General features: G+C 39.8%; 1 protein-coding gene and 2 pseudogenes across 12 annotated transcripts in view; 2 read left to right on the forward strand and 1 right to left on the reverse strand.

The window, feature by feature from the left end:
- Positions 1-670: 670 nt before the first annotated feature.
- Positions 671-1,812, reverse strand: LOC147822278 (centriolin pseudogene; annotated as a pseudogene).
- Positions 1,813-2,713: 901 nt separating this feature from the next.
- Positions 2,714-7,091, forward strand: LOC101699082 (guanine nucleotide exchange factor subunit RIC1-like; annotated as a pseudogene).
- A 3,885-nt stretch (positions 7,092-10,976) lies between these two features.
- The window catches only part of Cdadc1 (cytidine and dCMP deaminase domain containing 1), a 47,238-nt gene continuing 42,902 nt past the window's right edge, over positions 10,977-15,312 (forward strand). For 5 of the 12 annotated variants that reach the window (XM_004844167.4, XM_087197438.1, XM_087197439.1 and 2 more), the window contains exons 1-2: positions 10,982-11,200; positions 12,122-12,219. In XM_004844167.4, coding sequence (XP_004844224.1) covers positions 11,119-11,200; positions 12,122-12,219 — 180 coding nt within the window. In that variant the 5' untranslated portion in view covers positions 10,982-11,118. Of the gene's footprint in view, positions 11,201-12,121; positions 12,220-15,312 lie in introns of all 12 variants that reach the window. The other 7 variants (XM_004844168.4, XM_004844169.4, XM_021257840.2 and 4 more) reach the window with 5 other exon arrangements.

Below are 15,312 nucleotides of genomic sequence, written 5' to 3' on the forward strand. Positions count from 1 at the left end.
AATACCTAGGAAAATTTGTCAAGAAACAGAGAAGTCAAACTGTTCATATACTTTTTTTAATATTTGATCCTGAAGTTTATTATTCCATAGCTAATCAGACAATACTGATTTAAAATAATTTTATATGGTTATAAAAGAAAACCACATTTTATTTTTCATTTTGTTTTAGCATGGATACTTTTTTTGCTTTTACATACTTTTTTCCATTGTATAGCTTCTTCCAGCTATTTAAATTCTTCAGTAGCTCTTAAAACTTTTTGTTCTGCTTTTTCTATTTCATCATGCAGTTCTGACATTAGAGTTTGTGCTGCACTTATTCTTTTTTCTCTGTCTTCCAGTTGTAAATCCAGTGGTGCTATAGCTCTCTAGTTCACATGCTCATTTCTAAGCTGCTCCTCTTCATCTGGCTCCATCTTCTTGACTTGTACTGCCTAGGCATGACTGGTAACGTAACTCTCTGTGGCGAACATATTTCTCTTGTATCTGGATTTGGTAATGTAAGGGCTCTCATTGGAAGCTTTATCAATTTCAGCATCCTCTGATGGATAATAATTTAGTGGCCCAAATTTATCATCAATTTTATAAAAAGCCAGCTCCTTTTCGCCGCCTGCTGCGCAAGCACAATGACCCAAGTTCGATCCCTGGCACCCCCCCCCCCCAAAAGCCAGCACCTATTCCAGCTCAAACTGCTTCTGACATGCTCAAGTTAGTTCCATGTTCTTCCATTTTAGCAATTCATTTTTTGTCTTTAGGTCACTTTATAGCTCCCCACAGCTCTGTTTCTGTAACATGGTCTCCTCGTTTAATGATTTGTTTAGTTTATCTTGAGTTTTAATTTCCTCAAGGAACATTTTCTGTATGTTCTTAAGCTCTTCAGTTTCTATCATCTTCTTTTCCAGGTCTCCTTCCAGTCTTTCTACCTCTTCTAAATTGAATCTCTTAAAAGCCTCCTGTGGATCCTGAGTAGTTACTGGCCGACTTTCCAAACTTTCCAGTGAATGGAGGTAGAAAATGATAAACTAGAGGTGATGAGGAAGGGTGACAATTGGATTTTCAACTAGGATCAGAGAAGTCAAATCTTGAAGTGGTTTCAATTTGCTTACATCCTGGAGTGATATTTTGTTGCCTTTCAGATTGAAGACTGCAAAGATTTAAATTTCTTCCCTAGCCATATGGGAATATGCTCAATTTCATTTCCTTCAAGGGTTAACTTTTGCAGATTATACAGATTTTCTATGCCTTTATTTAGCTGATTTTGTTATATGATAAGTTGAGTTCTCATAATTTTAATAGCTTGTCTACCTTCTCAATTTTTTCTATTAGATTATAGCTGAGATTCAGCACTTCAACTTAATACATTTTTCCAAATTCTCCCTATACCTTAATTTCTTGCCACTATCTTTAGAAAGTGAAAGGTTCAGTGATTTTATCAAGGCCAAACTGTAATGTTGAGTGAGTTTTTTAATGAGGGCCTCTGTAATATATCGGATTCCTACACGTGAATCAGGTGCTTTCTGGTCTTGACAGTCCAAAAGCACACTGTTTTTGTTTGTACACTCAACTTCCTCATGTGACTACTGTCTTTCAGAATGCAAAGACAGAGTCCCAGATCCAAGTAAAGGCAAGAGTGACCTAGATCTCATATTGGATGTAAGAGATAATGGACCAGGAGAGTGAGATGATAGTGACATATTTGTTTTGGAGAACTTTTGATATGGAGAGCTTTTCTTCATTGCAAGAATACAGTCCCCGCAATCATCAAAACCACCTAAGGCCCACAAAGCAGCCCCAAGGGCTGAGTCCTTCCCTCAGGCACCTGGTGTTGCAGAGGCTATTTTGTTGTGTTGTCTATTCATACACTTTAACACCAGTTAAAAAGCTAGTGAAAGGGCCGGAGATTTAGCTCAGTGCTTCCACCACCAGCCTCAAAAGCACAAGGTCCTGAGTTCAATCCCCAGTACCAAAAAAAAAAAAAAAAAACTGACCAAGAAGTAGTCTGAGTGCTCCTATAACCAATAAAGACATAGAATTAGTAATAAAATGTCTTCTCATTTTAGAAAGCACTAGATGGCTTTCCAAGCAAGTTTGAAAGAACATTCTAGGAACAGGTAATTGCAATTCTACATAAACTCTTCCCAAGAAAAGAAGAACAAGAAATACTTTCTAACTCATTTATAAGGCTGGCCTAATCAAACCATCAAAACCAAATATACCATGATAAATAATACATCAAATCATTCATAAACATAAATCCAAATATCTTAAATAAAATTTTGCAAATTTAATTCAGCAATTAATAAAAAATAACATCAGATCAAGTTGAGTCTATCACAGGAACTTATGGGTGACTTAATATTAAGCAATCTACTAGTATAATGTACCATATTCTCTGATTAAAGAAGAAAAACTATGGGGCCATTTTAACAGATATAGAAAATAAATCAACATCTATCATAATTCTCAGCAAGCCAGTAGAAAAAAAGACTTTTGTTAAACTCATAAAGGCCATCTATCATGATCATTTGATAAATTCAACATCTAATTTTAAAAAAATAGGAAGGAATTTGTATAGTTGATAAAGGACAGCTATCAAAAGCCTACAGCAGCTCCCCTTCCCTTCGCCACCCTCAGGCCCATACGCAGCGTCGGCCTGGCCCAGCCTGGCCAGTGGGCACATGCCCCGACTTGCCACCGTGGCCGCCTCCGGCATGGGGCCACTGAACGTGACTGAAGGGGCCAGGCCGGGGCCACCAGGCGGCGCATGTATTTCCTGAGGGGCTGGCCCAAGAGACTGCTCTGCCCCATGGGGAGCCCAGCCGAGGCGCCTTTCCACATCCAGTCGGACCCTCAGAGGGCTTTCTTCGCCGTGCTGGCCCCGGCCCTCCTGAGCCTCTGTCGACCTAGTGTATTAATTGTAGTCTACAAGGAAACTGCAAAATCATCTGCTCAGTTTGGATCCTATAAACAAGCTGAATGGTGGCCAGATAGTACCATGATAGCTGTTTCAACAGCAAATGGCTACATCTTATTTTTTCATATACATCTTCAAGAGGGGACAAATACCTTTATGAACCAGTGTATGCCAAAGGAAGTCCACAAATGAAGGGGACACCCCATTTTAAGGAAGAACAGTGTGCTCCAGCATTAAATTTATTTTATTTTATTTTTTCCAGCATTAAATTTAGAGATGAGGAAAATATTGGATTTGCAGTCACCCATTATGAGTTTGCAGTCTGTGCTGGAAGATCTCCTGGTTGCTACTTCTGATGGTCTTCTTCGTCTTATTTACTGGGAAGGAATGACAAATGGAAAACCATTAATCTTTGCACAGTACCCTTTTCAGTAGATCTGCTGTCATCTAGAGTAGGTTCATTCCTGGGCTTTACAGATGTGCATGTCAAAGACATGGAATACCGTGCCACACCTTATGAGTTTGCTGTTGTGTTTAATGATGGTAAAGTTGGATTTATTACACCAATGTCAAGTAGATTTACTGCAGAGCAACTTTATGGAGTTTGGCCACAAGATGTTGTTGATGGAACATGTGTAGCAGTAAATAACAAATATCGGCTAATGGCATTTGGTTGTACAAGTGGTTCTGTGCAGGTTTATACAATAGATAACACCACTGGAGCCATGTTGCTATAGCATAAATTAGAGCTGTTAGACCCAGCAAGAAAGAACCAACCAGAGACCAATATTAAATCCACACAGGAGTTTATTACCGGCCGGGACCCGAGCCGAGCATCAGACTTGAGCCCCGACTAGGGGGAGACAAACATGTTTTATACACCTTTGAGGCCAACAGTTTTGAGGCCCCCCTATGGGATAGAACTAGTAAAGCAAGGAAAGGTACAGAAGCGGAACGTCCTGCAGTTAGAACATTTGTAAAACAATAGTTGATTAATTGTTATTTCTAAAGGGACTTTCTAAGGGGAGGAGGTTTCGAAGTTTCCTCCTTCTGAGTTTATCTAAAGGACAGGCAGGTGGGTCAGGCAGCAATATGGAGTTTGTCTTGCTAACTAGGGTCCTTTAGAGCTAACAGCAAAACAGTATCCTGACATTTGGAACAAAACAGGAGCTGTTAAATTGATCAGATGGTCTTCTGACAATAGTGTTGTAATAGTGACCTGGGAATATGGAGGCTTTTCTTTATGGAGTGTATTTGGAGCCCAATTGATTTGTACACTTGGAGATTTTGCTTACAGGTCTGATGGTACCAAAAAAAGATCCCCTTAAGATCAATTCTATGTGCTGGGGTGCAGAAGGCTATCACCTGTGAGTGATCAGTGGATCTGGTTCTCTACACACTTCACTTGAGGCTGACCTAAGGAGTAGAGTTAAACAGCCCAGCATTCTGCTATTTCAGTTTATCAAGAGCGTACTCTTGTATGTAAACCCTTGTATGAGTAACCAAGAGCAAGTGTTGCTTCAGGGAGAGGATCGCTTGTACTTGAACTGTGGAGAGACCTCACAATCCCAGAATCCCAGGAATTCCTCAGCACACTCTGAGCATAAGCCCACGCAGGAAAAGAGCTTATTTGCAGATGGAGGTTTAGAGTCTCAAGGTTTAAGCAATACTTGGACATCGGCATTGGCATGTTGTACAGATTTCCAGTACCTATCTAGAGAGCTGTTGATAAACTTGGACAGAATATTGCTGTGGTTGGCAAGTTTGGTTTTGTACATTACTCTTTACTCACCAAAAAATGGAAACTTTTTGGAAACATTACTCAGGAACAGAATACGATTGTGACTGGTGGCTTAGCCTGGTGGAATGATTTTGTGGTCCTTGTGTGCGTGTTAAAACTTAAGTGACCGTCGAGAAGAACTCAGAGTATACTTACGAACATCAAATCTGGACAATGCCTTTGCCCATGTCACCAAGGCACAAGCGGAAACATTATTGCTTAGTGTCTTCCAGGACATGGTAATAGTATTTAGAGCAGACTGTTCAATATGTCTTTATAGTATTGAAAGAAAATCTGATGGTTCAAATACTACTGCTGGTATTCATGTTCTTCAGGAGGTCTCTAGGTCACCCTACATTCCTCACCCTTCCCCGGTAGTATCTGTCACTGTGACATCTGTGAGTACAGAGAATGGAATCACCCTGAAAATGCCACAGCAGGTTCATTATGCTGAACCTTGCTGGACAGCTCATCATGATGCAGAGGGACAGGTCTGGCTCTCAGATCTGGGACAAGGACAGTAACCCCAACGAAAAGAAACTTCTGCCATTCTGTCCTCCTAGCCCAGTCTGTTGAAAATGTCTGTACTACATGTCGAGCATATAAACAAAAACATCACCTTCTCGAAGCTCTCTGGCTCAGCTGTGGTGGTGCAGGGATGAAAGTATGGCTCCCTCTCTTCCCTAGGGATAACCGCAAGCCACATTCCTTTTTGTCTCAGTGGATCATGCTGCCTTTCCATATCAATATATATCCCCTGGCGGTTCTGTTTGAAGACACATTGGTCCTTGGTGCTGTCAATGACACTTTACTATATGATTCTTTGTACACTCGGAACAGTGCTAAGGAGCAGCTGGAGGTGCTCTTCCCTTTCTGTGTCATGGAGAGAACCTCTCAGATCTACCTCCACCACATTCTATGTCAACTTCTGGTCAGGAACCTTGAGGAGCAAGCCTTGCTCTTGGCTCAGTCCTGTGTTGCATTACCTTACTTCCCTCATGTGCTGGAGCTCATGCTCCATGAAGTGCTGGAAGAAGAAGCTACCTCTCGGGAGCCCATTCCTGACCCACTGCTTCCCACTGTGGAAAAATTTATTACTGACTTCCCCCTCTTCCTGCAGACAGTTGTGCACTGTGCCAGGAAGACTGAATATGCACTGTGGAATTACCTTTTTGCAGCTGTTGGAAACCCTAAGGACTTATTTGAAGAATGTTTGATGGCTCAGGATTTGGACACAGCTGCCTCTTTTCTTATTATTTTACAGAATATGGAAGTCCCCACAGTAAGCAGGCAACATGCCACCCTTCTGTTCAACACAGCGCTGGAACAAGGCAAGTGGGACCTATGTCAACACGATTCGATTTCTTAAAGCCATTGGATCTGGAGAATCTGAGATGCCTCCATCCACACCTACAGCTCAAGAACCCTGTTCAAGTGGTGGATTTGAGTTCTTCAGGAATTGAAGCATCAGTTTATCCCAATCACTTGAAAATGCTCCTCCTAGTAAATTCATCTTATAGAAAACACTAAGTATGCCATCTGGTCCTTCTGGAAAAAGATGGAGCAAAGATAGTGACAGTGCTGAGAACATGTACATTGACATGACGCTATGGAGACATGCTCGGTGTCTCTTAGAAGACGTGCGATTAAAGGACCTTGGCTGCTTTGCAGCCCAGCTAGGCTTTAAGCTAATTAGTTGGTTATGCAAGGAACGTACTCGTGCTGCCCAAGTAGACAACTTTGTGATTGCCCTGAAAAGACTCCACAAAGATTTCCTTTGGCCACTTCCCATCATCCCAGCATCTTCTATCAGTTCTCCTTTCAAAAATGGAAAATACTGAACAGTAGGAGAGCAGTTCTTAAAGTCTCAATCAGCTGACCCTTTTATAAACCTTGAGATGGACACTGGTGTCTCTAACATGCAACGGAGTCAGAGCTGGCTCAGCAACATTAGCCCAACCCATAATGAGACAGACAAAGCCTCATCCCATGGACCACAAATGCAAGATGCTTTCTTGTCACCTTTATCTACTAAAGGTGATGAATGCAGCATTGGTTCATCCACAGACCTGACTGAAAGTAGGTCCATGGTAAATGGGGACTGGACAATGGTAGATGAAAATTTCTCCACACTCAGTTTGACCCAGTCAGAGTTGGAACACATCTCCATGGAGCTGGCAAGTAAAGGACCTCACAAATCTCAAGTCCAGCTCCTGTACTTGTTACATATTTTCATGGAGGCAGGGTGTCTGGATTGGTGCATTGTCATAGGCCTGATTCTTAGAGAATCTTCAATAATCAGATTTGGTTACTGCACAGTCTTCAGAGGTAGACGGAGAGGCATTACAAAACATAAAGACAGGACTTCATGCAGTGGACAGATGGGCCTCTACAGATTAGGCTAAAAGTAATCTTTGGAAATATTCCAAAATAAAAGGAATCTGTAAGTTTTTCCTGTTTGTGAATTTCCAAAGACAGAAGCAAACCAAGCGGCCTGTGAAGGAACTGCTGCAGGTCCACATGGAGTACCTGAGGGCTATGATGGGTGTGGTTTGATTTTCCTGCCTCTTTTCTATCTCCAACTGGTCACCCTTGCACTCTTCTTGTATTCCTGGCACTTTCATATAAAATTTGAGCTACCTTTTCTAAGACTTGAAGTCAGAGGGCTCCTGGGCAGCTCCCTGCACTCTTCAGGAAAAAGCTGCCTTATGTGCATAATACATTCTAACATAAGCAGGAGTTAGTCTCTCAATGCAAATGTGAGAGTTACAATTACAGTGCATAAATACTAACATGTAAATAGATGTCTTTAAGTTTCTTTTTCCTCTGCCTTTTCATTTCTGTTTATCCCAACATGTGTTTAAGGCACCTCATTCCAAGAGCTCAAAGGTTTCTGCCACATGATTTCAGGACAAGTTAAAGTTCATTTGACAAACTCTTTGCATACTAAAAGAGGTGTTATAACTATTAACAATTAGATGTTCAACACAGTGTTAATCAACAGGCTTGGTCTTTTTCCAGGCATGGTGCTGCACACCTGTAATCCCAGTACTCAGGCGGCTGAGGCAGGAGGACCACCATGAGTTCAAGGCCAGCCTGAATTACATACATAGAGAGATCCTGTATCAAAAACAAAACAGCCCAGCCTGGGCAGTTTAGTGACTGAGACACTGTCTCAAAATTTAAAAAGGCTACGACTGGGAATGTAGCTCAGTGAAAACACCCTAGGTTGAATCCCGAGTCCTGAAAGAAAAAAAAGAAAAGAGAGGAAAGAAAATAGGTTTTACAGAAAGTACCCAAACTGTATCAAAGATAAAATAAACATCTCTCAAATCTAAAAAAAGAAAAAAAAAAAGCCTACAGCAAAAAACCATACCTTAAGGTTTATCATTAAAATTATTTTCTTTAAAATCAGGAACAAGAAAGGATGCCTGGTACCATTACCTCTATTCATTATTTTATTTCCCTGGAGATCCTAGAGTTCAGTAAGAAAAGAAAATGAGAAAAGGTTTGAGGATTAGAAAGACATAAATAAAATCATCATTATTTGTAGATGATATAGTTTTAGTCTAGAAACCAAAGAAACTAAAAATAGTATAATAAAGAAGCTAAAAATAAATAGAATTATAATAGTATTAATAGAATCAATAGTTTAGCAAGATTTCTCAATATAAGATTAATATATAAAAATCACATTTCCATTCACTAGTCATAAATACTTATGAATATAATTTTAAAATGTCATTTATAAGACTAAAAGTACATTAAATTGTACATACATGTATAATTTTTGTAGAGAGAACTTACGAATCTTCTTGAAAAACTTGTGAAAAACCCAGCATACTATGCTCATACAAATGCTCTATGTTCATGGACAGGAAAGCTACATATCTCAAATTTATCTATAAATTTAATACACTTTCAATCAATATTTAAGTAGAGTAGTTTTAGGGATATGACAATAGGAACCTAAACTTACATGGAAGATTAAATGGCCAAGAATTTTAAGGATTGAAGAATGTAAGGATGTGAGGGGCAGCCCAGAAATGGACTAATGTGTATTTGGAAATTTGACACATGACAGAAGTGGAATTGCACATCAATGAGAAAATAGTGGTAGGATAATCAATTATCTGCCATTGAAAATAAAATAAAAATTCATATCTATCTCACACTATACACTGATTAATTCTATATACATGAGGATTAAACATAAAAGGGAAAATTTATGATTTTTTAGAGGAAAATATGAAAGCATATCTTTAGGTCTAACAATGTGGTTCAGAGGTGGAGCATTTGCCTAGCATATGTGAGGCTCTGAGTTCAATCCCCAGCATCACATACATCCCAAAAGAGTCTTGAGTAGGAAAGTTATTTTTTAAGGATATAAAGATGAAAACCCACTAAAATTATTGGTGTGTTTGACATATTAAAGAACTGTGCACTGAAAGACATCATATAGAAAGTGGAAAAGCAAGCTGAAATGGGGTGACCATGTTTACCATATATGCTCAGTTTAAAATGATTATCCAGCATATAAAGAATGCTTACCAATCAATAAAAAATAAACAATCAGACATGAAAATAACTAGTATTTTATAGAAAGGAAACATGTACAATCAATCAGCATATGATAAGATGTTCAATCTAAGTAGAAATGAGGAAAAGTAAAATCACAAAATACTTTTTCTCTTCTATTTTCTTTTTTTCAGTACTGGCAATTGAACCCAGGGCCTTGTACACTGTAGGCAAGTACTCTACCACTGAGTTACACTCCCAGTCCCACACCTTTCTTAAAATCTTGAGATAGTGTCTCAGTTACCAAGACTGATTTAAACTTGGAATCCTCCTATCTCAGTCTCCAGAGGAGTTGGGTTTATAGGCTGACACCATTGTACCCAGCAAGATCATTCTGTATCAACCAAAATGACAGACTGGCAATGTCAAGAATTTTTTTTATTCAAAATAAAACCACTGTATTACGGTATAATTTACATACAATAAAGTGCACTATGTAAAGTGTACACTTTAATTTCTGACATATGCAAAAACTGATGGGAATGTAGAACTATGTAATTGGTTCAATCCCTTTGGAAAACATTTCAACATTGTCTAATAAACTCAATAATAAAAACCCAAGAATTCTATTCTAACTATGGCTCCTAAAAAAAATCGCACATATAAACATGAGACAAACACGAAAGTGTTTATAGAAGCATTTTTGTTTGTTTGCAATAGCAAAAATCGGCAAATGGTCCAAATGCTCTTCAACTCAAATTGGGGTATATACCTACAGTTGAATACTATAAAGAAAAATGAATCACAGCCATACCATCAACACTGAAGATTCTCATTTCAGTACTTTTCAAATGATGTATTTTCCTAACGTTCAGCTTTTGCTATCATAGTTTGAGAGCAGTTTTGTGTGTCTTGTTATTGTCAGTACTTCAAGTTGTGGTAACATGAGTTGGTGACCGAAACTGGGTTCTGAGTCACTGGGGAGGGAGGAGCTTCGTTTCGAGTTAGGCCTGGGTCACTTCAACAAAAAGTACTTGGCCCTTGAGATGCGGTGGCCCACATCTGTAATCCCAGTTACTTGGGAGGCTGAGGCAGGACGATACCAAGTTCCTGTCTCAATAAACAAACAAATAAACAAATAAATAAAACTAAAAAGGACTGGGGATGTAGCTTAGTGTTGCCATGCTTATCCAGGATGCGCAAGCTCTTGGGTTCAATCCCCAGTACAGAGACGAAAAAAAAAGCACTTGGTGCAAACTCACAAAGTCAGCCTACTTTTCAGAATTCCCGGAGGCCACTTGTTACTTCCTCCTCACACCTTTACCCAATTACAGTTCCTCGTCTTAAAGTGTTCGCGTGTCTGGTAAGTAGACCCGCCCCATGGCGCTCAGGGGCACTCAGTTCCCGAACGGTGAGCAGTGGCCGACAGCAGGGAAGGGCAGCCGTCCCCGCCCGCCAGCTCCGGCCCGCCGCCCCTCAGGTTCTCTAAACAGAACCGGGCAGGTTTCTACTTCAACGAAGCTCTTTCGCTCTCTGACCAAAATTCTCAACTCTGTACAACCATGACCACGTCATTCTGCCCAACCTAAGACCTCAAACAGAGAAATCCTCAGGTGACCTGATCCCGTTAAAAACAGAGCGCACCACGAATACGGGCTCCAACCAATCCACCGCCCAAGGTTTCACACAGCCCGGCCTCGGCCAGAGGTGAACACTGGACCGCGGGGTCCACGCCTCGTCTGACGTCACAAGGGGCGCCGTGCAGCGACTGCCGGGCTTAGACGTCATCTGGCTGCGCCGAGCTGGCCATTGCTTATCAGTTGCTAGGGTTGCCTGCAGCCGAGTAGCTCTGTCAGGACCATGCCTGACAGGGACAGATTTCATGGTCAGCAGAGGCTACTAGGCTTGAATGAAAGAAGCAGGGCAGATGCAAAATCTGGAGAGTGTGGGCGCTGGGCGGTCAGTCAGCACCCAGACTGGCAGCATGACGGGTGAGTGCCTACGACCTTGCTTCTGCCACCCCTGCGCTCTGCCCTGCGCGTCTCCCGCCGTTGAACTCCGGGTTCCCTGCATCCCCTACTTCGTCTGCTCTCCGGCTCCTAGGTGTCTCATAGCCGCTATGGGCGCATCCCCGCCTCTGCCACGGGGACCTCACCTCACGGATGTTATCTGCTCCCCCCCCCCCTTTCTCAGTACTTGGGATTGAACCCTGAGCTTTCGCTCTATGCTACATCCCTAGCATTTTTTATTTTTTAAGATGGGAGCGGTGTCTCGTTAAATTGCCCGGGCTGGGCCTCGAACTCGTGATCCTCCTGCCTCAGCCTCTCAAAGTGCTGGGATTACCCCCATGCACCACTGCGCCCGGCTACTCCGGTTTGTAAAGTACTCGTTGCCCCCCATACTATTCCTTGAGGGACCGAGAGCAGACATCTCGGGGTTAAAGAACCTAAACGGTTTCCCAAGTCATGCTTTTGCCTTAATTTCCACATTAACGGCACATGACTCTTCACGGTCGAAGCATTTTTAGGCAGTGTTCCTAATCACTGCCTTTGTAGCAACACCTCAACACAAACCAGAGATAAACTTGCTGCACCACGACGTCAGATGCAAGGACTTTCCCAACTTTCTTTGGGTCGTCCCCATAGCGACGTGCCTCAGTTATGTTATTTTTTTTTTTTGGCCAGGTGAGGGCTGAAAAAAGGACCTAAATTTGCAAAGTGCTTCAGGAGGTCACCTCAAGGGAGACTGTAGTGTCTGCTGCTAAAAAGCTATGATTCTCTTGTCCGCTATTCCATTGTCTCTTTCCTGTGCTAAAGCTGCCGAACGAAGGCTGCAGCACCCAAATGACTTTAAGCTTAATTCCTTTTGTCATTGCCAGTAAAATCCTGAAGTATTTGCCCTCCCTTTTGTAGGTCAAATACCAAGGCTTTCTAAAGTCAACCTCTTCACTCTGCTCAGTCTGTGGATGGAGCTCTTTCCAGGAGTAGAGGCCCAAAGGCAAAAATCTCAGGTATAATTTGTTTCCATAGTTAGTTTTTACCCTTAGCAAAGCAGTGACCTTTATTGTTCCAGTTGCAGTCACACTTAAAACCAAATTCGGCAAGTCTTAAGATTTGAGAAAACTTTTATGGGTTAGTGTGATACTTGTAACTCACAGTGCTAATAGCTCATCTTTCCAATCTAAGAACAGAGTAGTCACTCAGATTGTGCCATGTTTATTAGTTGTATGGTATTTATGTTAGGCCAATAAGATTATTGTCAATACCACATAATTCATTATCCAATTATATATTGTTGGTGTTTTATCTAGGTCATTTTTCCCTCTCACTGACCTGTAAATTGGTTAAAGTTAGAAGCCATGTCTTATTTATCTTAGTCTTCCCTTTAAAATAAACTATTATTAACAGTTAATCTACTGATTGCTAATTAGGTGTCTTGCTAATTGGTTTCTTATTCTATGTAAGTCCTTTTTAAAAAAATCTCAGATGATCAAAGCAGGTTAGAAATGTGTATTAAGAATAATCATAAAAACCAGTGTAAAGGAAATGTACACATACATCTCTTTATTTCTTTACCATTTACTGTAGTATAATTTTTCCAGTTTAATTGCATATAGTCTTCATAGAATGTAAACATCAACAATATATAATTGGGTAATAAATTATATGGTATTGACAATCTTATTACATATAAATACTATATACACAATAAACAGCACAGCGTAGGAGAATGACTTCTATTTTTAGATTGGAAAAATGAGCTATTACCACTGTGAGTTACAAATATCTATTAGGAAAAATAATGTTTTTAAAGCTAAAGTAAAGTAATAAGATTATTTCACTTAAATTCTGTATTCTACCTTCACTATTCAAAGTAAGTCACAGAATTTCCAACATGCAATTTGACATGTAACTGTATTGGAAATAACTGCTTTTGACATTTTTGTCTTTTTAAAAGTATTTATAGGGCTGGGGATTTAGCTTAGTGGTTCTACTGCCTGCCTCTTAAGCGCAAGGTCCCGAGTTCGATCCCTGGTACAAAAAAAAAAAAAGTGTTTATAAGTTACCAAAATAACATATACCCATTATTCACAAAGTGGGCAAAAGAAAATAATTCATATTTCTACCATCTAAAGACTGACATTTTTGTATTCTCAATCTTTCTTCCTTTACTCATTTGAGATCATTTGATTGTAGATCCTACCCTTTTCAGTTAAATATAAGAAAATACATGTGTTGCAATATTATTATAAACAATAAGGCAGCAACTTACTCTAGTATTGTAAGAATAGCCAGTTTTTTGGTTTTGAGCTTGCCTGAGTTCAGTTCCTGACTCCATCTCCTACCAGTTGTATACTTTGGGGTAAGTTGCTTTACCTCTATGTCAACTTCCTTTTCATGCTAGTACATGCTACATGAGATGTTTATGGGCAAGGAATTAATTAATATGTATAAAGCTCTAAGTTCCTGGCTTATGCTATGCACTATGTGTTCTTTCATTATGATTTTAATAAATTACACTTGTATCAATTGCCCTATCCTCTTATTGGACATTTAAATTGTAATTTTTGCCAACGTTAGTGTATTATGAACTTATAATTACTTCCAAATATAACTGCCTGAGTTTTTCTGTTGTCAGTGAGTTTTTCTGTTACACTGTTTGGATACTCTTTAAGGATTGTTTGTGATATACATTAAATATAATACTAAGAAGTTTTAGCTGGGTGTAGTGGCACACACCTGTAATCCCAGCACCTGGCAGGCTGAGGCAGGAGGACTGTCATGAGATCAAGGCCAGCCTGAATTACATGTGAGACCTGTCTCAAAACAAAACAAAACAAAATTAGGAATTTTTAAGAGACTGTTATAAAACTAAATGAGGGAGGAAAAGTAATTATTTATGAGACATGGGGGGATATAATTAATTAAAAATTTTAGGTTAGAAATCACCACTAGGAAAATGGCTGTCATTTAAAATCTCTGTCTTATTAGTTCATAGTTCTTTATTTTAGTTTGTTAGACTTTAACAAATTACCTTAAATCTAAGAATTAGAATAACTTGTTCCCTCATTTTTCTCTATACATCTCATATTGTCCCTTTCTCTCAACTCTTCGCATTGTGTCCTCTGGTACTTTTATATATCAAGGGGTAGCTATATAAGCACCCCTTGCTTCCTCTACTTCCTGTTGTGCTTGAATAGAAAACTCATTCCTAGGAGATGGGTTTCCTTGGAAGTTGTTCTTTTCGTGGAATCCAACACTTGTTTCATGCAACTCAGGTTAATATTCACCAAGTTTCCTATTCATACTTTAAATTTTTCCCCAATTTATTAACTATCCCACCTACTTTGGGGTTCATAGAATTCAACTATGTCACTTTGTCTTAAGCTACACATAGTCACTTTTGTATGCTCATAAATCATAAGGTCTGTGGGAAGATTGCACCCTGAGCAGTTAGGTATAGGCTAACAATTTAAAAAGGGTTTGATGAGTACTTGGTGAAATGAAGGAATTTGGCTCCTGCCTCAAAACTTTCTATGTACTTCAAGTTTCACTTTTAAAGGAGACTTGTGGAATCCCTGTATTTTTAAAAATTGCTGCTATAATAAATTATCACAAAATTTATGACTAAAACAAATATCGTACAGCTCTATAGGTCAGAAGTTCAAAATGGGTCTTAGTGGCTAAAAGTGTCAGCAGAGCTGAGTTCCTTTTGGAAGCTCTCAGAAAAAATTTGTTTCTTTGCCTTTTGCAGCTTTGGAAACTGCCTACATTTCTGGGCTCATGGGCCCTTTCTGTCTTCAAAGCTAGCAATGGCCAGTTGAGTCTTTCTCATGTGTATCAGCCTGACTTTCCTGCTTCCCTTTTTCAAATATAATGACCCTTGTGATAACATTGGGTCCACTATAATCCAGGATAATCTCCCCAATTGAGGCAGATGATTAGCAGCTTTAATTCCATCTATAACCTTAATTCCCTTTTGCCATTAACATAATATGGTCACAGGCTCCAGGGGCCTTTATTCTGCATATCACAATCCACATGTAATACCACTGCTTCATATTTTCCTATATTGTCAACTCCAATTAACTTACCTCTATTCT

This window comes from Heterocephalus glaber, unplaced genomic scaffold, assembly GCF_053883595.1.
Source record: "Heterocephalus glaber isolate CG9 unplaced genomic scaffold, H.glaber_assembly_v1.0 deba00001666, whole genome shotgun sequence".
NCBI lineage: Eukaryota > Metazoa > Chordata > Mammalia > Rodentia > Bathyergidae > Heterocephalus > Heterocephalus glaber.